The sequence below is a fragment of the Abramis brama genome (genome assembly GCF_963993115.1).
Source record: "Abramis brama genome assembly, chromosome: 22".
Lineage (NCBI taxonomy): Eukaryota > Metazoa > Chordata > Actinopteri > Cypriniformes > Leuciscidae > Abramis > Abramis brama.
In genome coordinates this window covers 33,320,521-33,344,441 of record NC_139984.1, presented here as the reverse complement: position 1 = coordinate 33,344,441, position 23,921 = coordinate 33,320,521, and the positions used below count along the sequence as shown (strand labels likewise).

General features: G+C 37.6%; 2 protein-coding genes and 1 long non-coding RNA gene across 14 annotated transcripts in view; 1 reads left to right on the top strand and 2 right to left on the bottom strand.

The window, feature by feature from the left end:
- The window catches only part of dnai3 (dynein axonemal intermediate chain 3), a gene marked incomplete at its 5' end in the record, with an annotated part of 42,846 nt that extends 37,470 nt beyond the window's left edge, over nt 1-5,376 (bottom strand). The window contains one exon of the mRNA XM_084098665.1: nt 5,316-5,376. Within this exon, the coding sequence (XP_083954791.1) occupies nt 5,316-5,376 (61 nt within the window). The remainder of the gene's footprint in view (nt 1-5,315) is intronic.
- A 3,895-nt stretch (nt 5,377-9,271) lies between these two features.
- The window catches only part of LOC311073496 (NLR family CARD domain-containing protein 3-like), a 239,259-nt gene continuing 224,609 nt past the window's right edge, over nt 9,272-23,921 (bottom strand). For 9 of the 12 annotated variants that reach the window (XM_084099310.1, XM_084099311.1, XM_084099312.1 and 6 more), the window contains 3 exons: nt 15,827-16,000; nt 11,493-11,666; nt 9,272-9,759 (listed from right to left, as the gene is read on the bottom strand). In XM_084099310.1, the coding sequence (XP_083955436.1) occupies nt 9,753-9,759; nt 11,493-11,666; nt 15,827-16,000 (355 nt within the window). In that variant the 3' untranslated portion in view covers nt 9,272-9,752. The remainder of the gene's footprint in view (nt 9,760-11,492; nt 11,667-15,826; nt 16,001-23,921) is intronic. The other 3 variants (XM_084099313.1, XM_084099302.1, XM_084099306.1) reach the window with 1 other exon arrangement.
- On the top strand, nt 17,561-18,979 carry LOC311073503. The gene is made up of 2 exons (XR_014604156.1): nt 17,561-17,597; nt 18,365-18,979. It is a non-coding gene; the product is annotated as an uncharacterized lncRNA (long non-coding RNA).

Here is a 23,921-nt window from a genome sequence, read left to right as displayed (position 1 = left end):
GTGTTGTGGATGGTTACTAGGGGGTTGCTATGCAGTTTCTACAGTGCCAAGGGGTTGCGATGCAGTAGCTAGAGTGTTGTGGTTGGTTGTCAGGGGGTTGCTATGAAGTTGCTAGAGTGCCAAGGGTTTGCGATGCAGTAGCTAGAGTGTTGTGGGTGGTTGTCAGGGGGTTGCTATGAAGTTGCTAGAGTGCCAAGGGTTTGTGATGCAGTAGCTAGAGTGTTGTGGTTGGTTGTCAGGGGGTTGCTATGAAGTTGCTTGAGTGCCAAGGAATTGTTATGCAGTTGCTAGAGTGTTGTGTACGGTTTCCAAGGGGTTGGTATGCAATCAATAGAGTGTTGTTGGTGGCAGTCAAGGGGTTGCTATAAAGTTGCTAGAGTGCCAAAGGCTTGCTATGCAGTAGATAGTGTTGTGGATGGTTGCCAGAGTTATGGTTACCTGTTATGCAGTTGCTAGAGTGTTGTGGGTGGTTGCCAGAGGTTTGCTATGCAGTCGCTAGAATTGTGGTTTACAATGGGTCTGCTATGCAGTTAATTTGCTAGATTGTTGTATGTGGTTGTCAGGGGGTTGCTATGCACTTGCTAAAGTGCCAAGGGATTGCTATGCAGTTGCTAGAGTGTTGTGGGTAATTGCCATGGGGGTTGCTATGCAGTTGCTAAAATGTGTTGTGAATGGTTGCCATGGGGTTGGTATTCAGTCACAAGAGTGTTGTGGGTGGTTGCCAGGGGGTTACTATGCAGTTGCTAGAGTGCCAAGGGGTTGCTATGCAGTAACTAGCGTGTTGTGGATGGTTGCCAGGGGGTTGCTACGCAGGGGCTGTTGTGGGTGATTACTAGGTGGATACTCAGAAAAAGTCTCCAAATGATCTCTGTGTAATCTCGGCGCTGATATTAGAGTGATCTCATTTGAGACTTTTCTTTCTTTTTAAGGCTAAGAGACAAATACATTATTGAAAGATAAAGTACTTCGCATAATTATTTACCATATTTCCAGTATCTTCAAGCTTTTTATCTTACAGGTGTGACACAACCAAAAGCTCACAGCAGTTTTGTTGTCCAGTGTTTTACTGACAGTAAATCCATTATCATAATCTCTCTCAACAGAAACCAGCTGAACACTGAAGTATGTTGCCGGTAACATCTGATACGAGCGACAGCGTTCGGGTCATTTAATCCAGAGGAGCTGCTGCTGCTTTACTGCAATGGAAACTCATATGGATTTATAGCCCATATAATTACATAATTGCACTTTGTCTACTAACGTACCCACACGTGCCCTTTAGAAAACATGGAAAGGAAGCTGTCTGAGATGATGAACAAGCCGTGTTAGACTTCAAATGAAAATTAGCCCATGATTTACTCTCCCTCAAGTCATCCTCGGTGTATATGACATTCTTCTTTCAGACGAATACAATCAGAGTTATATTAAAAAATGTCCTGGCTCTTCCAAGCTTTATAATGGCAGTGAATGGCTGTTTCTGTTTTGAAGTCCATAAAAAGTGCATCTATCCATGATAAAAGTGCATCTATCCGTGATAAAAGTGCATCTATCCATCATAAGTGCATCTATCCATCATAAAAGTGCATCTATCCATGATAAAAGTGCATCTATCCATGATAAAAGTGCATCTATCCATCATAAGTGCATCTATCCATCATAAAAGTGCATCTATCCATCATAAAAGTGCATCTATCCATGATAAAAGTGCATCTATCCATGATAAAAGTGCATCTATCCATCATAAAAGTGCATCTATCCATCATAAAAGTGCATCTATCCATCATAAAAGTGCATTTATCATGATAAAAGTGCATCTATCCATCACAAAAGTGCATCTATTCATGATAAAAGTGCATCTATCATTCATCATAAAAGTGCATCTATCCATCATAAAAGTGCATCTCTCCATCATAAAAGTGCATCTATCCATCATAAAAGTGCATCTGTCCATGATAAAAGTGCATCTATTCATCATAAAAGTGCATCTATCCATCATAAAAGTGCATCTGTCCATCATAAAAGTGCATCTATCCATGATAAAAGTGCATCTGTCCATCATAAAAGTGCATCTGTCCATCATAAAAGTGCATCTGTCCATAATAAAAGTGCATCTGTCCATCATAAAAGTGCATCTGTCCATCATAAAAGTGCATCTCACCATCATAAAAGTGCATCTGTCCATCATAAAAGTGCATCTGTCCATCATAAAAGTGCATCTGTCCATCATAAAAGTGCATCTGTCCATGATAAAAGTGCATCTGTCCATCATAAAAGTGCATCTATCCATCATAAAAGTGCATCTATCCATGATAAAAGTGCATCTATCCATCATAAAAGTGCATCTATCCATCATAAAAGTGCATCTATCCATCATAAAAGTGCATTTATCATGATAAAAGTGCATCTATCCATGATAAAAGTGCATCTATTCATGATAAAAGTGCATCTATTCATGATAAAAGTGCATCTATCATTCATCATAAAAGTGCATCTATCCATCATAAAAGTGCATCTCTCCATCATAAAAGTGCATCTATCCATGATAAAAGTGCATCTGTCCATCATAAAAGTGCATCTATCCATCATAAAAGTGCATCTATCCATCATAAAAGTGCATCTGTCCATCATAAAAGTGCATCTATCCATGATAAAAGTGCATCTGTCCATCATAAAAGTGCATCTGTCCATCATAAAAGTGCATCTGTCCATAATAAAAGTGCATCTGTCCATGATAAAAGTGCATCTGTCCATCATAAAAGTGCATCTCTCCATGATAAAAGTGCATCTGTCCATGATAAAAGTGCATCTGTCCATCATAAAAGTGCATCTGTCCATCATAAAAGTGCATCTGTCCATCATAAAAGTGCATCTATCCATCATAAAAGTGCATCTATCCATGATAAAAGTGCATCTATCCATCATAAAAGTGCATCTGTCCATCATAAAAGTGCATCTGTCCATCATAAAAGTGCATCTATCATCATAAAAGTGCATCTATCATCATAAAAGTGCATCTGTCCATCATAAAAGTGCATCTATCCATGATAAAAGTGCATCTATCCATCATAAAAGTGCATCTGTCCATCATAATCACTGCCATTATAAAGCTTGGAAGAGCCAGGACATTTTTTATTATAACTCAGATTGTATTCGTCTGAAAGAAGGATGGATGGCCAGAGGATCGTCACAGAGGATGACTTGAGGGAGAGTAAATCATGGGCTAATTTTCATTTTTGGGTGAACTATCCCTTTAACATGGTTTATGACTAATTTTACTGATAGATGATGCAGAAACCTGTTTTGACCAGAAGAGGTCAGGCTATCTCAAATAAACTTGAGTTTGTGATGGCTTTCTTTCTGTTCTTTTAAATGTATTAACCTAAAAGTGAATGCTAAAAATGTTAATGTTTAAATGCAAACGCAAACAGAATACAAAACGGTGTCAAAGTGCATTTTTATGATACAGTATATGATACAGATATGGTACAGTAGTGTCTTGAACATTCCCATCGCCTGCACAGTAGTGCATAGGACAAGTAGGGAAATTGGATTCTGGAAACAAAAGAGATCTGGCTACGTGCTTGTGTGTGTGTGTGTGTGTGTGTGTGTGTTTGTCTCTATCTTTAATCTGATCACAGACACTGGCTGAATGGAAAGGAACGAGTGGATACATGCTGGAAACAGATGCTCTACAGATCTGAGAATCTGACTATGGGCCCTATCTTACACCAGCGCAATTGACTTTGTACAGCGACGCATGTGTCATTCCTATTTTGCACCCGACGCACAGCGGACTTTTCCCTCCACAGACGCACGTCGGTAAATTAGGGAATGAACTTGCGCTCCCGGGGGCGGTTCAGTGAAAAGAGGAGGCGTGTTCCGGCGCAAACGTTCCCTGGTGCTATTCTGCAGTTTCAGAAAACAATTCCGCCACAGACCAGGAGAAACCTCGTCTAAAGTCAGTGGCGCAACGCATGTTATTCAGATGCTATTTTAAGGGCGCATGCTTGGCCATAATCAATGTAGCGTGTGCTCAACACACACACACTTTGATTCTCTCATCTACACAGACGCAGCAGTTCTCATTTTTAGAAAACCATACATTATTACAAGGAAAAATATTCCACACGAGGGAAATCATTGTTGTGTCCATGAAGATGTGGATAATAGGCATAAATCTAGCTTACACATTTACCCAAATTATCATACGCCTGTTTAACCGAAGCTAATCTGTGTGTGTTTCTCCATCCCCAATGTCACTTCTCTGTGTTTTACGGCCCTGACGAGAGCGTCGGTCTCCTGGGCTGTGAACCACTCCTGGCAAATCCGCCGTTATAATCATAGATATCATAATAAAGGCTAGATGTCTTACGGCGGAGTCACTTCCGGCATCACCGGCGGCCATCTTACCACAGTGAAGCTGTGAATTAAGCGCACACAAATCCTCTTATCTCGCTGAAATCTTGACGGATTTACAAACGGTTTGGTTTCTTACAAACATTATTAACGTGGCTATAATTCTTTCATATGGAAGTCCATTGTTATAATTATTCATATGTATGCAGTTTCTTAACTACATCTCTGACGTTTATAACCGTTTGAAAATCGGTTGAAAATTGAGCAAGTTATGGTTATTTAAAAGTACATGCACCATGTTCGGAGTGAGCGAGCACCCTGTGGTAAGATGGCCGCCGTGTGCGGACGTCGACCTCCATTGGCCAGCAGCGCGCACGAGACATCTAGCCTTTACTATATGATATCTATGGTTATAATAGCAATCCGCCATGGAACAAGCACACCTGCTTTTAAAGGGAATGTGAGATGACGCTCTGATTGGTTTATTTCACGTTACGCCCAAACCACACCTATGAGTAATGAAGCGACTTCAGACCAACACATTTTAGATGTGCGTCGGGCGCAAGAGTCATTTATCCCGCCGGTATAATAGCAACAGCGCCTGAGATCCGCCCACAAAGTTACTTGCGTTTCACGTTTGATACTTGCGTTTCAGATCGTTAAAATAGGGCCCTGTGACTGTTTTTGGGGCAAGACATTGAACAAAAAAGTGCTGAATATGATGCTATAAGAGTGATATGAGACACTTGCCAGATTCTGATGCAACTTCATCTGGGGTTTCATTTTTTTTATCTGCTAAGAATAAAAAAGACATTAGAAACCAAAAGATGCATTGGCGAGTGAATAATTATTTTGATTATAGCTATAAACGATGCCAACAGAGCTACATCTGTCTCATGAGAGAAATAAGGAATATTAATAAGAAGAAGAAATTGTTCATTTGGACAGAATACTTGTACCTTTCTTCTTGATTTTACCGCTGCTCACTCCGCTCTTGGGTCTGCTGCTCTTTGAAGGCATGTCTGCCAGTCAGTCTGAGTGGAATATTCACACTATCACAGTTTGAACACAGTGTGTAAATGTACAGTATGCATGAAGTACGCTTGATGACCTATTAATCTGTTGAAATGCACTGTACTGCATATTGTCTATATAATGTCTGAGCTCATAACTGGACATGGTATGAAAACAATTCTGTTTAAATTGAATTGGATTCTGTTACTGCACTTTGGGGGAAACAACATAGTACACAACATATTCAGTGTACAGTGAGCAGTGCACTTGTGCAACCGAGAAAAACACATGGGCGACATCTGGTGGAGAGAGATTATTTGACAAACAGTTTCATTTTAGGCTGTATCCGAAATCGCACACTTCACTACGGTATAGTAGACGAAAAACAGTATGGCTGCGTCAGAAATCTCATGCTCTCTTGAGTAGGTACTTGTTTTGAATAAGTAATTACTTCACAACTGCTAAAAAAGTATGTGAGTGTGTGTAGTATGAACGTACATTCTCCATGATGTCATTATCATGTGACCCACCGTTTTGTATTGACCTCCTTTTAATCTTTGGATAAAATCCATAAATGTAATTATACAAAAAGTAAACCCTGCTTTTACATCTTCAAACAAGAACTGAATTTGTACTTAAATACAATTTCATTGTCTGTAAATAAGAAAGCTATAAAAACATCTAGAATTTGTGCCATGTTTAATATTCTTTCATAATATGCTTTTATTCATTTTTGTGGCCCCTCTTGTATATTTTTTTCTTTCTTTTCAATAGGTAAATTAGGCTTCTTTATATTTTTTTCTTCTTGATTATTGAACTATAACTTGTTTATTGTCTGAAAGTTTGTCTGTCTTTGTACCTTATGTTAAAATTTAAAAATAAATAAATAAATAAATACAAATGATGAATCTCGCCAGTAATTATCCGGGTGCTTTTTGCCTTCTCTTTCATGAGGACTGTGGATTCGGACATACTTCTCGTCACATACTGTTTTTCGCCTACTACAGTATATACAGTAGGGAGGTATTTGGATGCAGTCTTAGTCTTTTAAAATGTGTAACTTCTTTTTGCTTTCAAACATGACTTGCAAAAAGTCTCAGATTACAGGATCATATATATGTTTTTACATTTATAAAAATACTGTAAAATGAAATTCATTAAACACATAGACCTACCTGATTTAAATGTGATTTAAAGGGATAACTTAGTTCACCCAAAAAGCATTTTTGGGTGAACTATCCCTTTAAATAAAATCCTAATCTTAAAACGGCACTGTTACAACGATGGTATCAGAAGGGAATACCATGGTACTGAATGATTACAGTATACATATACCATGGTATATACAAATTGTGAATTTAAACGTAGCATAAACAGATAAAAGCCCAAAACTGGTAAATACATTGTCACTCGTAACTAACACATGCGAGCGATCATTACGATTTACCACATGTAATGTTTTTAAATATATAAATAATCTTAGTATGATTCTTAAACCTTACCTCTTAATAATAATAATAATAATAAAGCTTTATGGTGTCACTTTAAAGAGTAAAAGCATTATCCCGAGTAAACAGCGTGAACTGTCTCCGAGCATCCGGAATTACAGACGGTTACTATTGGTTACAGAGACTCGTGTGATTGACAGACCGCATAGCCAATCCTCGCGTTGTTTAGTGGTAGCCCCGCCCCCTTCACCTGTTGACTTGTCGGCACTGAGCGCGTCTGAAACACAACGAGGTTCATTTCAGTGGAAATTCGCTTTTAATTCGAATTCATTTCAGATTTTGATCGACTTTATGGAAGTTATCTCAGAATAAAGACATAAATGTGCTCATCTCTCGCCGCTTGAGAACTAATTGACGCCGTTACCATCTGCTGTAATTGGTGAGTGACTGATGAAATTATGATTTATTGAGCTAATTCTGCTTAAAATACTGTGAACAGCTGCATTTGGTTTGATTTTTGCATGTAATGCTTTGATTTCCAGACATCTGCTCCATTTTAAACGGCGATAAAACACATCAGGTCGTTATGGAAGCCCATTTCCACCAAATAAGAAAAAAATATAAATAAATTATGACATAAAAAGTCGAAATTATGACATACTAAGAACTTAGTAAGTCAAATTTTAGTTAGTGTCCCATAATATTCACTTGGTATGTCATAATTTTGAGTTTTTATATCATAATTATGACTTTTTATATCATAATTATGACTTAATATGTCATAATTTTGAGTTTCTATGTCATTTTACAAAAGCATGATTTTATATGCACCAGAAATCCTTTCAAATATGAGTAACCGTGATTTACTGGCATCACAAGGTGTTGTAGTGTCTGATGGCACAGGTATGATGAGGTCACAGGTATGATGAGGTCACATGACGAGTGTCAACTCCTGAATATTTGGTTCATGTTGTTGCATATGGCATTATGTCTGCTTTTACATGTTACAAAAAAGCTCTCATAAAGTAAAAAATATCAATTCCAGAAAGCAAATAGTCATTCATGCTGGAAACCATGTCAGATGACGAGTGTCACATGACTCAGACTCAGGAATGTGGATCAATTAATCAGAAGGTGAGCTGGACTCAGTCCATCAGTCTGTGAGAAGTGGAAGAGCAACATTACTGCACGTCTACACCATATTTTTATTAATACTGTCAAGAACTTCTCTCTTCCGGGGTGGAATGGGGCGTTTTGAGTTTATATCCAAGTTAATATGATCATGTGAAGTTTTAGTAATGTTTTATAAAGCTCATATATGTTCTCTCTGCTGATTTAAAGATTTCTGATAGATTTATATACGCCGATATACGCCGGCTAGATATCGGTGGTTTCCAGCATGAATGACTATTTGCTTCCTGGAGGTGATATTTTTTACTTTAGGAGAGTTTTTTTTGCAACAAATCACAATCATAAACAGACATAATGCCATATGTAATAACATGAACCAAATATTTATATGAAACAGCATATACCATGACAACAATAAGTATAATTTGGTTTAAAAATGGCCAAAATATTATATATGTCGTGATTAATCGGATCTAACATCTGTGTGTGTGTGTGTGTGTGTGAAATATCGTCATGCCTGCATCACATCAGCACTGGAAACTCTGAAAACAACACAGAGGGCCTTCTTCCCCAACATCCAGTGTATGCTGAAAAAATCTCTTACACTTCCTGTGACAACATGTGAATGTGAAAGGTCATTCTCTGCAATGCGAAGGCTCAATGGCTCAGATCTTCTATGTGTAGTGAAAGGCTCACAGGACTGGCGTTGATGCATGTTCATCAAAAAGTTAAGCTGGACAAGGAGAGAGTCCTTAGACGGTGGGATGCCTCTGGCCACAGCAGGATACAGCTAGCCTTCAATGGAAAGGTAATGCATGTTGTAAAGAGTATAGTCATCCAACATCCATTTGCACTGATTATAAACTATCTGTCTGAAGTCTGAATCTGTCTTTTTTATTTTGTCATTTCAGTGAGCCAAGGATTGAAGAGTAGCACACACACACACACACTATAGCAAATAGCCTGTAAATAGTTGTAACATGTCTGTGAAATGTAAAACATAATATTGAATAAAAAATCTTCACAATCATCTACATGTCTATTTTGAGGTTTAGGCTATATAGTGCATTTGTGGGTGTTATTATAGCACAACTCTTAACACCTCACTCCGGACCTCACTAATTTTCACTAATTTTTTGTTTTATTGACCACAATATTATCATTGATATTTGTTTGAGAGGGGCACTTCTGATTCATTTTGAAAAAGGGGCTCGAGCACCAAAATCTTTTGTAGGAGACTTTGAGCTTTGTAAGTTTGTAGATCTTATACATGCAAAAACATCTACATAACACACTAAAGAAAAAGAAAACATGAAAATGCATCATATGACCCCTTTAATACATTAATACACATGTAATGCAACCATTATTAAAAACATTATGTATAAACTTGAGCTTCCATTGTTTTCCAAAAGTGAGCTTGAACTGTTTCTTCTTCTTCTCATAATTATGAAAAATGAATATTTCATCAGTCTTTGTCTCCCTCTGCTGGTACAACACAAACACAGAGATATTCAGGCTCTTTATTTACTCTGTGACAAAACTCAGAGCTTTTTGAGTTACTGTGCGTTTATACACATAAAATGATTAATCTATGAATGAGAAACTGTAATTTGCTGTGAAATAAAAGGTGTTTCACTGCCGCCTCATCAGGTCTGTCAGAGGATCGCTGAGATCTAAATGAAGTCTTCATTTCTAACAGTGAAGTCACTGTATCTTCAGTCTCTGTTGATTCTGTTGACTGAGTCTCTGTAGTGGATCCTTATTCACCATCAGATGATCAGCACAAGATCAGACTGTCTTCTATAACCTAAAATAAAACACACACACAGTCACATATGCAGTATGAGATATTACATCTGTCACATCTTTTCATAAGAAAACTAACTAGATAATCTATATTAATTAATTCTCAAGCATGATCATATCGCTTCTCTCTGATGCTCAAAGTCACTTTACAAAATCAAAAGCACATGAAAGGTCACTTTCACACACCGGACAGCTGATCCAGAACCAGCAGAAATGACCATTACACTCACTACACATTTAATATCAGTTAATAACAACCCAGATCTCAGATTATCACACACATAAGGCGTCTTTACACACAAACCAAATCTGAAGCGGCATAAAATCACAAAATGTGCATTTACACAGAATGTTTATTGCTTCTCTGACGCCGAGAACATAAATGCATTTACATATGAATTAGTTATTAAAATCGCGGGAAATAATACTTTGAACATTACTATTTAAAACTACAGTTTTAACAAAGTGTTATAAAATGAATTTAAAAGTAATTAAATATTAAAGAAATAAAACTCAAGATAAATAAAAACACAGAATTTCAGATTTCCTCTGTGTGATATAGCGATCTCACGCTCTGATGTTTGTCATAATTCTGTGGTACTGAGAGCTATTTTATATTTCTTAATAAAACTATTCCAGATGGAACAAATGCTACAAATATATTATGAATTATTACACCGGGTCGATCACCGCAGGATTTATTCATGTTTTTCAAAGAGCCAGAAAGAACAATTCTGCTGTCGTCAGCGTTTCAGGTCGTGTGTGTGTGTGTGTGTGTGTGTGAAATATCGTCCTCAAGAAGATGATTTCTGGAATATAATATCACACAGTGACGGCGAATAAGCATTAGCGTATCTGAGAGAAATGTAGAAGCGCGTTGATCTGCCAGTCTCTTCAGAGGAAGATTACAAACGGCGAAAGCCAATTGATTACACACGTCGACTCTGTTATTCTGGTGGTTTCTTCACGATGTGAGTACAGGACACTTTTACTTTATTGTCTCTTATTGGCTGACAGTTTTTAATTTGGCTAAAACAATATGGATTATGGCCGATATGTTTAGTCTTCCGCTTCTTGATTCTCGCGCCGCGCGTTTGGTTGTCATGACAATGGCGTAGTTTAGAGCGACACAAGATCGCGTTCATTTACACTGAACAAAACAATATCAGAGTCATCTTTGACACTAGGGGCTGAGGCGGGTCAGACCCGGCATATTTTAAGTCTGCTTTCATGCGGCATTGTGTCTTTCCACAGAACTTTGAGCAGACACAGAGCCGCTTTAGAGCAGCCTTAACTCGCTGTGTAGAGATGCCTATAGAGACAGTTAAAGGGGAAAAGCTGGAAATAACATTAATATTATTTTCACAATCAGTCACAACAGTATGAGCAGAATTACACTCATATTAAACACAGTTTAAAGTTCAGAGACCTACAGAAACTGAAGCTGAATTTAAGACTCATTATCTGATGATCTCAGACAAAATATTCTCACACACACACACACACACACACACACACACACACACTCAGACAAAATATCCACACACACACTCAGACAAAATATCCACACACACACACACACACACACACACACAGACAAAATATACACACACACACACACACACACACGGTGTTACTGAACCTGGTACAATTTACTTATATTTCTAGTGAGTAAATCAGCCATTTGAACTTTAAATAAAAATATGATGATGAAAATCGTTAAACTATTCTTACCTCAGTGTCTCCAGTTTATAATGTGGATCATCCCTCAGATCCTCTAACAGCTTCACTCCTGAGTCTCCTAGATTATTCCCAGACAGATCCAGATCTCTCAGGTGTGAGGGGTTTGATCTCAGAGCTGAAGCCAGAGCAGCACAACCTTCTTCTGTCACACCACAACTATCCAACCTGTAGAGAACAATGACACACATTAAGCCTATATCCAGAGATAAACATGACACTTAAAAAATAACATAATCCTGTCAATATGAAATATATACAAATACTCATTAGTTCACATTGTGAAAATTCATCAGTTAGGATTAGGGGATTGATTATAGAGTTTGTAGAGTATAAAAATCATTATTTCTATGGAAAGTCCCCATAAAACGTGTGTGTGTGTGTGTTTGTGTGTGTGTGTGTGTGTGGGTGAGAGTGGGTGAGTGTGCTTAATGTATTTGTAAAACATTTTAAGGAATGTGTGTGTCTGTGTGTGTGTGTGTGTGTGTGTGTGTGTGGGTGAGTGTGCTTAATGTATTTGTAAGCATTTTAAGGAACGTGTGTGTGTGTGTGTGTTTGTGTGTGTGGGTGAGTGTGCTTAATGTATTTGTAAACATTTTAAGGAATGTGTGTGTGTTTGTTTGTGTGTGTGTGTGTGTGTGTGTGTGTGTGTGTGTGTGTGTGTGTGTGTGTGTGTGTGTTAGCAGGGGAGGATTGGTCCAGCAGAACTCCATAATTTCCTGGATGATTTTGGTATTTACTTTGTAAAATAATCTTATAGGAAGAACGCTATAAAGAACGGGTATTCATTATAGTGTGTGTGTGTGTGTGTGTGTGTGTGTGTGTGTTAGCAGGGGAGGATTGGTCCAGCAGAACTCCATAATTTCCTGGATGATTTTGGTATTTACTTTGTAAAATAATCTTATAGGAAGAACGCTATAAAGAACGGGTATTCATTATAGTGTGTGTGTGTGTGTGTGTGTGTGTGTGTGTGTTTTCAACACTATACTGTTTGAGCTACAGGAAAGATTCCTTAGCTTTTAAAATTAATTTTACACTCCTATGGCCAACTTTCTTTATTAAAAAATGGTAACACTTTATAATGGGCTAAGGTTTCATTTTGTTAGCATTAGTTAACATGAACCAACAATTAATGAACAATATTCTACAGCATTTATTAATCTTAGTTAATGTTAAGCTCAACATTTTATAAGACATTTTTAAGATCCAAAGTTGTATCTGTTAACATGCACTGTGAACTAACATGAACACTAATATTTTATTAACTAACATTAATAAAGGCTATTGCTCTCTGTTAGTTCATGTTAGTTAATGCATTAACAAATGAGACCTTATTGTAAAGCGTTACCAAAAATTTAATAAAATGAAAATAAATTACCTAAATAATGCAAACAACTCATTGGATAACATTGGGCTGCATATAAAGAAACAAAATGCATTTTTCTTTTGCTGGATGTCTATTGTCTATTTGCATATCAATAAAGATTTTTTGATTGATTTGATTTGATTTTTCATTGAATTTGTCATTTCTACAACTTTTATAACACTTCAATTGTAAAAATTGTGAGCCTGACATATTACATTTATTATCATTAGCACTCCATGTTCAAAGATTTACTAGCTGTCAGTTCATCTCTTATACGCTGCTGCCATCTAGTGGTTTTAGTTGTAACTCTAAAAGTATGGGGAACTGCTTAATTAATGTCTGTTTAGTAATTCATATTTTATCCTTCATTTGCTCTCCAGAAGCCATATTTGAACACACACACACACACACACACACACACACACACACACACACACACACATACATGTAGATTCCTTTAAATATTAAGGGGAAGATTAAAAAAGAGAAACTGGATCTGTGAATTCTCACAGAATCACAATTGAATTCATATCTTGCTACTCAGTCAGAATCTTATTAACCTGGAGTCCCAGTCTCTGTCACAATAACCATATATGTAATATTTTAGGCCTATTGGCAGACATGCGTTTAAAATGTAGGCAATGGCATATAAAGAAGCTTTTCTCCATATCCACTTCAGTTTCTCAGCTTGCACTTTAATTATTGATTAGGCTACTTCTGTACTGGTTTGCGCTTGGCAAAGATGTTCAGATATCTCTATGCCTAGTAGACCTACACCAAACGCTCATTAAAGGGTCCTGTACAGGGCTGTACAGTGCGACATATATCTACACAAAGATTGGTCTGTGCCATGAATAAATGTCCCACTGTAGCATGCGTGCGATACAGTTTTGTAAACTCCGTTACTTGTGTTTGTTTTCAGACATGATAACAGTCGTTTTATACTTGTGCTTATGCGATATCACGATTTTTGATGGTGGATGATTTAGGGGCTGTTTACACCTGGCCACTTCATGCGTTTTCTGTGAAAAGACCAGGTGTAAATGCCCTCCGAAACGCATTCGAGACGGATTTGAATCCGATCGCTCAAACCACTTCAGGAGGAGGTCTGGGCCGCATTTCAGACCAAACTGGACGAGTGTAAATGCATCTGGTTGTTGAAACCACATATGGAAATTTTACTCCTCCCAAAAATGCTAAAAAATAAGCGTGTGAGAGCGTGTGATAGGCCATATGTCATGTTATAGCCAGATATGACGCCGCTACTGCAACACGCATCACCGCAGACGAGCAGCTGAGCATCTGTTCATCAAGACAACGTTCAAACTATCGCAAATCAAAGTGAAAGTCGCAGACGCTTAACACACAATCATCATCATTAAAAGTAAAGAAATGAAATGATCTTCCAGGGCTGTTGCTGCTCTCTCTTATTGCGGTCTTTGATTTAGAAATTTTAGCTGATGATCAATAAAATGCAGCTCATATCTGTTGCTTTCGGTGACGTGCCCTCCATTAAATCTGCAAATAGTGCGGGAATTGAAGATCGGATTTAAATCCGTTTTGCAAAAACACATTTATGTGACCAGGTGTAGATGGAGTCGTTTTGATAAATAGAGCAAACGCTTTACAAATATGAATTCTCTTACATCATATGAACAGACGTAAAAATAATTTGATGAATTTGATCATGTTGTTTTAATAGCTTTGCTTGTAATTAATGAAATAGTAGTTATTTCCCTGCATTTGATTCCATTTTGATTATACTTTATGAATTCACAGTAGCCGCGTTTCCATTACCCTTCAAATTGCGCAAATTGAAATTGCGAATTGAAAATACGCCCAATGGAAACACGTCAATTTCGCAAAAACTCCCATTTATAGAAAAAAAGTTTTTACGCTCACATGAGGAGGTTTTTCAGGCCATTCAAAAAAGAAATATTTCGCAAAACTGCAATGGAAACAGTTTTTGCGCATTTACAGTCACCTGACGTAGACGACGCAGTGTGTTTGGACAGAATACGAGACAGAGCTCTTTATTAAACTCATATAAGGCAAAAGAATTACAGGAATAATGGATTCTAAACCTCAAATAAATGCCACAATCAAGACCTTGAACTTGCACAACACTGTGTATTTACAGCACTTTGTTCAAATGCGAACACACTGCTGTCAAAACTGTGAACCACACATTCAAAACAGAATAGATTTCAGCCTTGTGCCTTTCAAACACTGCTGACTGCAATTCCAGCTGAAAGGCTAAGCAGGGGTCTTGTTTTAGACTTGTTAGTGAACACACACACACACATATATATACATATAGGTAGAGCTCAGAAAGACTAATTTTGGAAATTGAACAATTTTCATTTTACATTTCATTTTCAAGGCTAATTTTCATTTACCTTAAAGAATTGTTATGTTCTAAAAATTTAAATAAATCATGTGAAAGAATGTCACTCTTTTCTTTGAAGAAAATATTACTTTGTATGAAGTCACTGAAATTGTTCAAACTGTAAAGATGAAAAGTTTGTATTTTCTGTATTGGTGTTTGATGCTAGTGTTTTTCCTCTCAGTGTGTTCTGAGTGACAGTGTGTGTTATCTCAGTGAGGGTTGTGCAGTGTTTGAGCCGTGTGTTAAGAGTTGTGTTGCTTGGAGTGAGTTTTGCAGGGGATGTGAACTGTTTAGCTCAGGTGACTGTTGGTAGTGCAGACTGTAGTTAGAGTTTTGCACATGTAGCTCCAGTTGTGCTCACTGTCGTTTAGCAATCGAAAAAAACTGTAACATGATTTAAGTTTATAGTGAATAAGTTTTAGTTGCATAACATCGGTTAATGGAAACGCCGTCATTTCACAATAGATTTCTGTCGACATTTAGAAGAAGAAAAAAAACGCAAAAGTTTTGCGCAAATCTGTAATGGAAACGCCCCTAGTGACAGTTTCATGTGAGAGTAAAGTATGATCTTACCCCAGTGTCTCCAGTTTACAGTGAGGATTCGCCAGTCCAGCAGAGAACAGCTTCACTCCTGAGTCTCCTAGATTATTCCCAGACAGACTCAGTTCTCTCAGGTGTGAGGGGTTTGATCTCAGAGCTGAAGCCAGAGCAGCACAACCTTCATCTGTCACACCACAGCTCCACAACCTGTAGAGAACAATGACACACATTAAGCCTATATCCAGAGATAAACATGACACTTAAAAAATAACATAATCCTGTCAATATGAAATATATACAAATACTCATTAGTTCACATTGTGAAAATTCATCAGTTAGGATTAGGGGATTGATTATAGAGTTTGTAGAGTATAAAAATCATTATTTCTATGGAAAGTCCCCATAAAACGTGTGTGTGTTTGTGTGTGAGTGAGTGAGTGTGCTTAATGTATTTGTAAACATTTTAAGGAACGTGTGTGTGTGTGTGTGTGTGTTTGTGTGTGTGTGTGCGTGTGCTTGTGTGTGCGTGTGTTTGTGTGTGTGTGTTTGTGTGCGTGCTTGTGTGTGCGTGCTTGTGTGTGTGTGTGTGTGTGTGTTAGCAGGGGAGGATTGGGACGATTCTAAGGGTCCAGCAGAACTCCATAATTTCCTGGATGATTTTGGTATTTACTTTGTAAAATAATCTTATAGGAAGAACGCTATAAAGAACGGGTATTCATTATAGTGTGTGTGTGTGTGTTTGCGGGTTATTCAGAAACGACGCAGGGCAGAAACGGAAAATCACCAAGTGACAATAAAACTAGTCCAGTGATGTATATATTTAGGCTTTTTGAAGACTTGGAGCCGATTTCTGTGAGGAATCGATCAACATTTACGATGTCGTTCTGTCATAGATGTACATTTGTAATGATGTCCGATTCGTGAATGAATCATTTGAGTCGGTTCATTGCCGTGAATAGGAGAACCCCGTTAATAAACCAGTCTAGATGATTCACTCATGAACAGAACTGATTTAGTTTACCGAGTTCAAATCACTGATTCAATGATCCTGTCAATGTTTTAGTGAACACTGTCTCAGGAAAGACTGAATGGTCTGGTCATGCTGTCTATTAAACACGATTGAGCACGACGGCTTGATTTCAAAGATCTGATCAGAGAATGGTGTTGTGCTGTATGCAGTGTGTCATTATTTGTATAGTTATGAATGTATAATTTTAGTTCATTTAATAAACTTTCAAATTTAGTCCTTTATTTTCTCTTATTGAATAATAATCGCTATGCTTGTAGATAATGATTGTTGTTATATGTGACAATCTTTACGAGATGACATGAACGCAGCATATGAGTGTTGAGTGTCGTAATATCCATTTCAAGTGGACGTGTGGAAGAGCCGTGAGACTGAAAGCACTGAAAGCCCTCGCACTGCTCATATGCTGAGAGAGAGATAAGACATAGGCAGTGGGCCAAGTCCGTCTATCTCGTTTAGTTTTTGATTTGACAGTTACCCAGCAGCTGTCTAGCTCATTTTTTTTATTTGGCTGTATGAATAATTCACAAAAAGATTACCGATTGCTTCCAACGCCAATTGTTGCACATTAAAGTATAAAAATAGATTTAATTTCGCTAGCTGATCACAAACATTGGCCGGAGTGAGATCCAATCAACGCTTGTGTTGTTACCTTGTTGAATTGATTTGGTCAATCACGTTATTCGTTGAACCGGCGTCGCGTCAGTCTGAAGCCAAATCCATGAGTCTACAACCCAACCTGGAGAGACCGGTGTGTCTCGGCAAGACAACGTCAAGGTAAGATTTGTTTTACAATGATTATACACCCCTATATCTTAATGCTTTTCATATAAGTTGTATTTAAGACTGCAAGCTATAGTTCGCCGTGAATATATGCGTTGTCGTTGATGAGAACAGTAACGTTAGCCACGAAAGAATGTTGGTAGTGGAGCAGTAAAGCTAACGTTAGGTCTAACGGTATGTTGCTTAGGCTAATCCAAAATAATAATTCGGTACATACACAATGAACTAAGCAAAGAGTATTCAAATACGGGATAATTACGGGAAAATATTTAAACGGGAAGACAGCAGGAAATAAGTCTGACTAAGGGAGAATCACGGGGTAAACGGGAGGGTATGTCCAGGTTGGTTACAGCAAGCTACCTAGGCTACAAGTCAGCTAGACTAATTATCAGCTAAAAAGAGTGCAAACCAAAACAAACAAATGATTTCAAATCAACTTTATAGTGGTAGTCATGGAGTTATTTAAGCCAATTATGGTTGATTGTCACGATTGATAGTGGTTGGGCTTCACCTACATAACAGAACAGGTATAAGATGGAATATGGTGGAAAAATATTTTAGTTAAAGATGGCTGTTTTTGAGCTATTTAACAAAATGATTTGTGGTCAGAAGAACTGCAGTAGTTTTGTCAAGCTCGTTTAAGATGGTTAGCATCTTAATACAAATGTCAAGATGAAAAATGTGATTTAAAATGATCTAGTAATGTGCGCTTTCTGTGTTTATTTATCTGAATATAATTCAGTTGTTTATCTAACACACAGACACGGACAGGACAACATCATATCTCTCCACACCCAAATGACTACAGAGGTGATCGTTGATGGAGCAGGTCAAGATCACGGAGTTGCTATAGTATCCACATCACAGATGACCCATCTTGATCTATCGACACCACCAACAGAACCTGGCCAAGAAAGTCCAAAAACCTCTGCACTTCCTCCCACAGTTGAGGAAGGCTCATCTCCCAAAAATCCATCCTCTTAACTTTCTATAGGGGAATCATAGAGAGCCTCTTCCTTCCACCCCCACCCTCCAATAGCCTAAGGGCAGCTGACTGACTCTTGCACACATACACTGGTAGTTTACTCTATGGTGCTGCTACATTGGTTTATTTTTAAATTTGCTATGAACATTTGACCCCACTTACACACAAATTGCACTGCCTTTTGCTGCTTGTCATGTCATCCACTTACACAATAATACTATATTAATTAGGGATGCGTCACGATTTTCGAATATTCGATTAGCTGATTTTACTATAGAATAGGATGTGCGGGATGATTGTCTTTAAAAAATCCCCATGTATTAGTTGTGGTTATAAGTTGCAATCCTAAATTCACTCAATTTTTATACATTTAATAAATATATTCTTAATATTTGTTGTTTTTGTTTCTATGTTTGAGCTTATATCTCAATATTAATAACAGTCTGGTTAATTTTGAGTCTTGAAATGTAAACTCTCAAGGGTTGGATTTCTAAATATATGTTTGTTATGTGTCTATTCAGAATGACTTCTGAGCAGCAACCTTTTTATTTTGGGTATGTCATGTATGCATCACTTGCCAAAATTGGGGCTGACTAGTAAGGGGTTAAACGTATATAAATGAAACGTATGTTTAAGTTTTTTAACTTATATTTAAGCGTCACACCGCTCCGCTTTACTCGCATGCTCTGGGCCTCATTTATAAAACTGTAGGATCCTTACTAAAAGTGTACGTGCGCCCGAAAGCCAAAAATGTCATCAGCGTAAGATTGTGCGCACATGCGTCTCCTCCCCGAAATAACCATAAATGGAGTTTACGCCTAGTTTTACTATGCATATCCTCATCTGCATATCATTTGCATATGATTATTCATTCACGTGAAAACATGTTTAACGGTAGGCTACCAGACATTAGGAAAATATGACATACGGATGTGCCGTTACATTTCATTAATAAAAATAATTTAGTAGCCTATCCTTGCCTTGTTTTTGAATGAATAAATCAAATAGTGTAAAATACATTTCAGAGAAAGTTTTTCTCAATCTTTTCCACTGGCCAAATAGTATTTTCAACTGATTTATATTTTTAATGGAAACAGATAGACCTTGTTGTGCATTATTTGCACGAAACCATTTTCTCAGACAATCTGCTATTATCATGATAAGCAATTAGTTAAAACATTAAAACACAGCATGCCAGAGGAAATATAAATATTTGTTGTGGATGCAATGCTTTTGAACACTTTAGTATTGCATCCACAACAAATATTTATATTTATTGAATATAAAAATGTTGTAACTTCTCAGTAATGATTTCATGTAGTTAAAGTGTTTAACACCATTAATGAGGATGGCATATCTATTCTAAATGTTTATATCAGAAGTAAAACATATAGTTTAAATCATTCTTTTATTTATTTAAACTGTTATTGTGAACATGCACTGTATTTATGATTAGGACTCATAATAAAGATTTACGGTTTTACTTCATCTGCCGTTAGATAAGCTATGCGTCAGTTTCACTATATGGCCCAGCTTTCTGGTCACTGACACAGATTACTTTGCCTCCGCTGTAGAATCTGTGTTCATTATTTACATTGGTTGTCAAGGAAACGGGAGGTTTTCTAACGTTATGATTAGTACTCCTGCTTCTATGCCGGTTTAAAAAAGTAAGAGTTTGTAAGGACATTTTGCGTCAAATGTGCATACAACAAAGTTGGAAACAATGTCTGTAGTACTTATACGATTTTATTACATGACCTCAGCAAAAAAAAAACGTACACAGCTGTGAGGTAAGTATTAAATTCGTAATTTCGAGGTCCGGCCCACCGCCTAACAGTAGAGCTGCACGATTCATCTTTAAAATACTGTGATCTCCATTCAAACACACACACCATCTTCTTCAGATTCGTCTGTCTATTAAACCTTTGACTAAATCATATCGCGATATTTTAAATCTGTGTTGGCGCTGCCGCTGACCCAGAGAGAGTCGTCATGAAACAGCTTATTGGGAACAGCGGGTTGGGAATCGTAAGACATTTTCCGGTTCCGGTTCCCATTCAATAAAATGATTAAAACAACTAATAAAACACAGCAGCATGGGCGAGGCTAGCCCCTTTTTAGGGGTGCTTCAGCACCCCTAAAAAGGAGCTCAGCACCCCTAAAACTTGGAGTAAGAAATGTTGTTATTCTAAAAAAATATATATATATTTTTTTTGTCTTTGACAAGGTTAAATAATGTTCTTCATCTTCAATCCGCAGCAGCGCCAAGCAGAGCGCAGGTCAGAAACAGAGGCGCGCGTGTGTGTGTGTGTGTGTTTGTTCATCTGAGCCTCATTGGTCTTTCACTTCTCGTCAATGTCAGAATATTTGAGATGACCAATCAAATCAAAGTAGGCGGGCTTTATGTTCACAGAAGCTGCTGAGCGCGAATTTTAGCAGCACGACTGACGCTTCAGTTTACGGTCAAGTGCGAGTTAAGAAGATGTAAGTAGCTAAACTAAACATTTTATATTTGACAGTTTTTTAGGTCATAAATGTTAAACGAATGACAAAAATAATTAGAAAACTAATAAACCTTTGTCTAATTTCGCCATTTTGAGCTGAAAATAGGCCTATAACGTGTAATTATGTCATTGTGAGGGGACAAGAAACATTAACAAAGCCGTTTTCATAGGCACAAGATTAATAATGCATGTGTACATGTTGAGAATTAATATAATACAATTTGTAGCCTTCAGTAAATTAAAAAAGTTCAGCTTTAGAGGGGAAGAGACAGGGCAAGATCAGGAGACTGAGAGAAAAAGACGAGGAGAGAGCAGGTTTTAAATCTATTTCTTATCCTTTTTTGGCCTCAAACGTCTTGAAATGCACATATCAGAGAAATAAAAATGTTTAACCCCATAACAACCTCAAATTTATGACCTCTTTGATTATAAAGCCCTGTCTACGGCCATGTATTAGGCCTAGATCAATAATGAATGTGTACATATTGTGAATGAATTTAATAAACCTAGCTTTCCTGGTAGCTTTGTCTGAGAAAATGATTCATGAATCAACCTATCAGTTGACCCTATGTTTACTTTCTTCACTGACAGACAAAAATGAAAAGCCTATATCAGTCAAAGCTCAGCTTTAGGAGGGGAAAAGACAGAGCAAGAGAAAAACAAAGAGAAAAAGAGTGTGATGCTGATGAGGTGTGAAAAATAAACAGCTGCCCGCACATGGTTTTAAAGCTATTGTTATCCAATTTTTTTGGCCTTCAAAACATCTTAAAATGCACATATGTAGATCAGAGAAATCAAAATTTTCTCGGGGGAGCATGCCCCCGAACCCCCCGAAATACCTCACATTCGGTACCTCACTGATTATAAAACCCTGCCATATCCATGTTAATGGATGAATGAATGAAACTAGTTAATAATGCGCATTAGACCATAAACTAACTTTTTTTTTTTTAAATCATACCCTCATTGGGGGCTGAGCACCCCTAAAATGAAAATCCTAGAATCGCCCCTGCACAGCAGTAAGGGGAAAATGCACAATCCTGTGTGTGTTTATTTCTTATACTTGTCAAATGAGTATAACAGACTGGTAATGTCAACAAATTAGCAACTTTTGCAAAAAAAAGGAAAATAAACATTTCTGCATCCTCTTGGAGAATCTGGGAGTCTCCTATAGCTTACAGTGTCTCCAGCAGTGGAGAACACCCTCTCAGAAAGGGGAGAATATGCTTGAACACACATGTAAGATCCAGACAGGTGAAACATACTATTTTTAAAATGGGTTTGAATGATTGATTCATAAAGACTTCACTTGTTTCACTACTGGATGAATCAGCGCTCTATCAGTGAATAAACTTCTCTCTGTTTATGTCTCTGACGCGGTGAGTCCCGCAGGCGCTGGGCTAACGTTACTCCGCCGCGGTGCGACCCGACCGGTGTAAAGTAGGCCGAGTCTAAACGCTTATTACAGGCTTACCGTAGTGATTCAGGATAGGACAAAAACACGCTTTGAAAAAAGGCATTCATGATGTACTCGCTTATTGTATAATACAGCGGTTCCCAAACTTTTTTTCCTGCACACCCCCTTCTACGTCCCAACCGGGTTGGCGCACCCCCAATCCCCACTTCAAAAAAATAACGCAACAAAGCTTTGTTTTATCGCTATATAAAGACTCATGTTTAATCATGTGCAAATAACCAGAACACGCATGACAATAACAACATCAACAAAGTTTCAATATAATGCAACAAAGCTACGCACAAGCTTCCACTTTTAAGAGGACGAGTGACAGACACAGGCTCAGTAACAGAAAGCACGGTTATTTTCAGCCGCGTAAAAGAAACATTGCAGCAATGACCGTAAATGACCGTGGAGCAGGGCCGGCCCGCGGCATAGGCGGAATAGGCAAATGCTAAGGGCGCCACTCATCCATAGGGGCGCCAGAATGAGTGAACGAGTGAATTTTTTTTTAAATTTTTTTTTTTTATAATACTATTTTAAAACCGTTAATTCGAAATACTACCAAATAAAGCAAAAAAGTCAGGCTCATCAATCTTCCCCCGCCCAGTGAGTGCTTGAAGTGCGTCAGAAACAGAGCGCGCGCGCGATCAGTTGTTAGTAATTTGTTGTGTAGCGTGCGCGACGCCGCATCCAATGTAGACAGCAATTGCTTTTGTTTAAACACAGCTCGTAGAAACGGGTCTCTCGCGCCAGTTCTAGACACGGTGAAAGTTTCCTGATTGTGACGGATGACCGAATTTACATTACACATATGAGCATAGTCTGCGAGATACAGTGCCAAAAAGAAGAGAAGAGGATAAAACGGGATAAAGACAGAGGTAAAGTAGTGAATGAACAGTTTATCTAATTGCGTAGGAGTAAGATACTATAATTTCATGGCAGTTATTTTTACCTTAAACTTTGTTAGCAGTTGTTCTTAGTTCTCCAGAGGCCCCAGCCCAGACTTTGTAACAATCATGTCAAGTTTTAAGACGCATTTTTTATTATCACTTTTTTATTAATGTTTTACTCTACAGTTGTGCAGTTTTGGGGTGGATACATTACAGGCCAAAAATTATGAAACATTACTATTTTTAATGTTTTTGAAAGAAGTTTCTCATCAAGCCTGCATTTATTTGATCAAAAATACAGAAAAAAATAATAATATTGTGATATATTATTACAATTTAAAATAATTGGTTTTAAATTATCATTTATTTCTGTGGTGCAAAGATACATTTTCAGCATTTTCAGTCTTCAGTGTCACATGATCCTTTAGAAATCATTCTAATATTCTGATTTATTATGAGTGTTGGAAACAGTTCTGATGC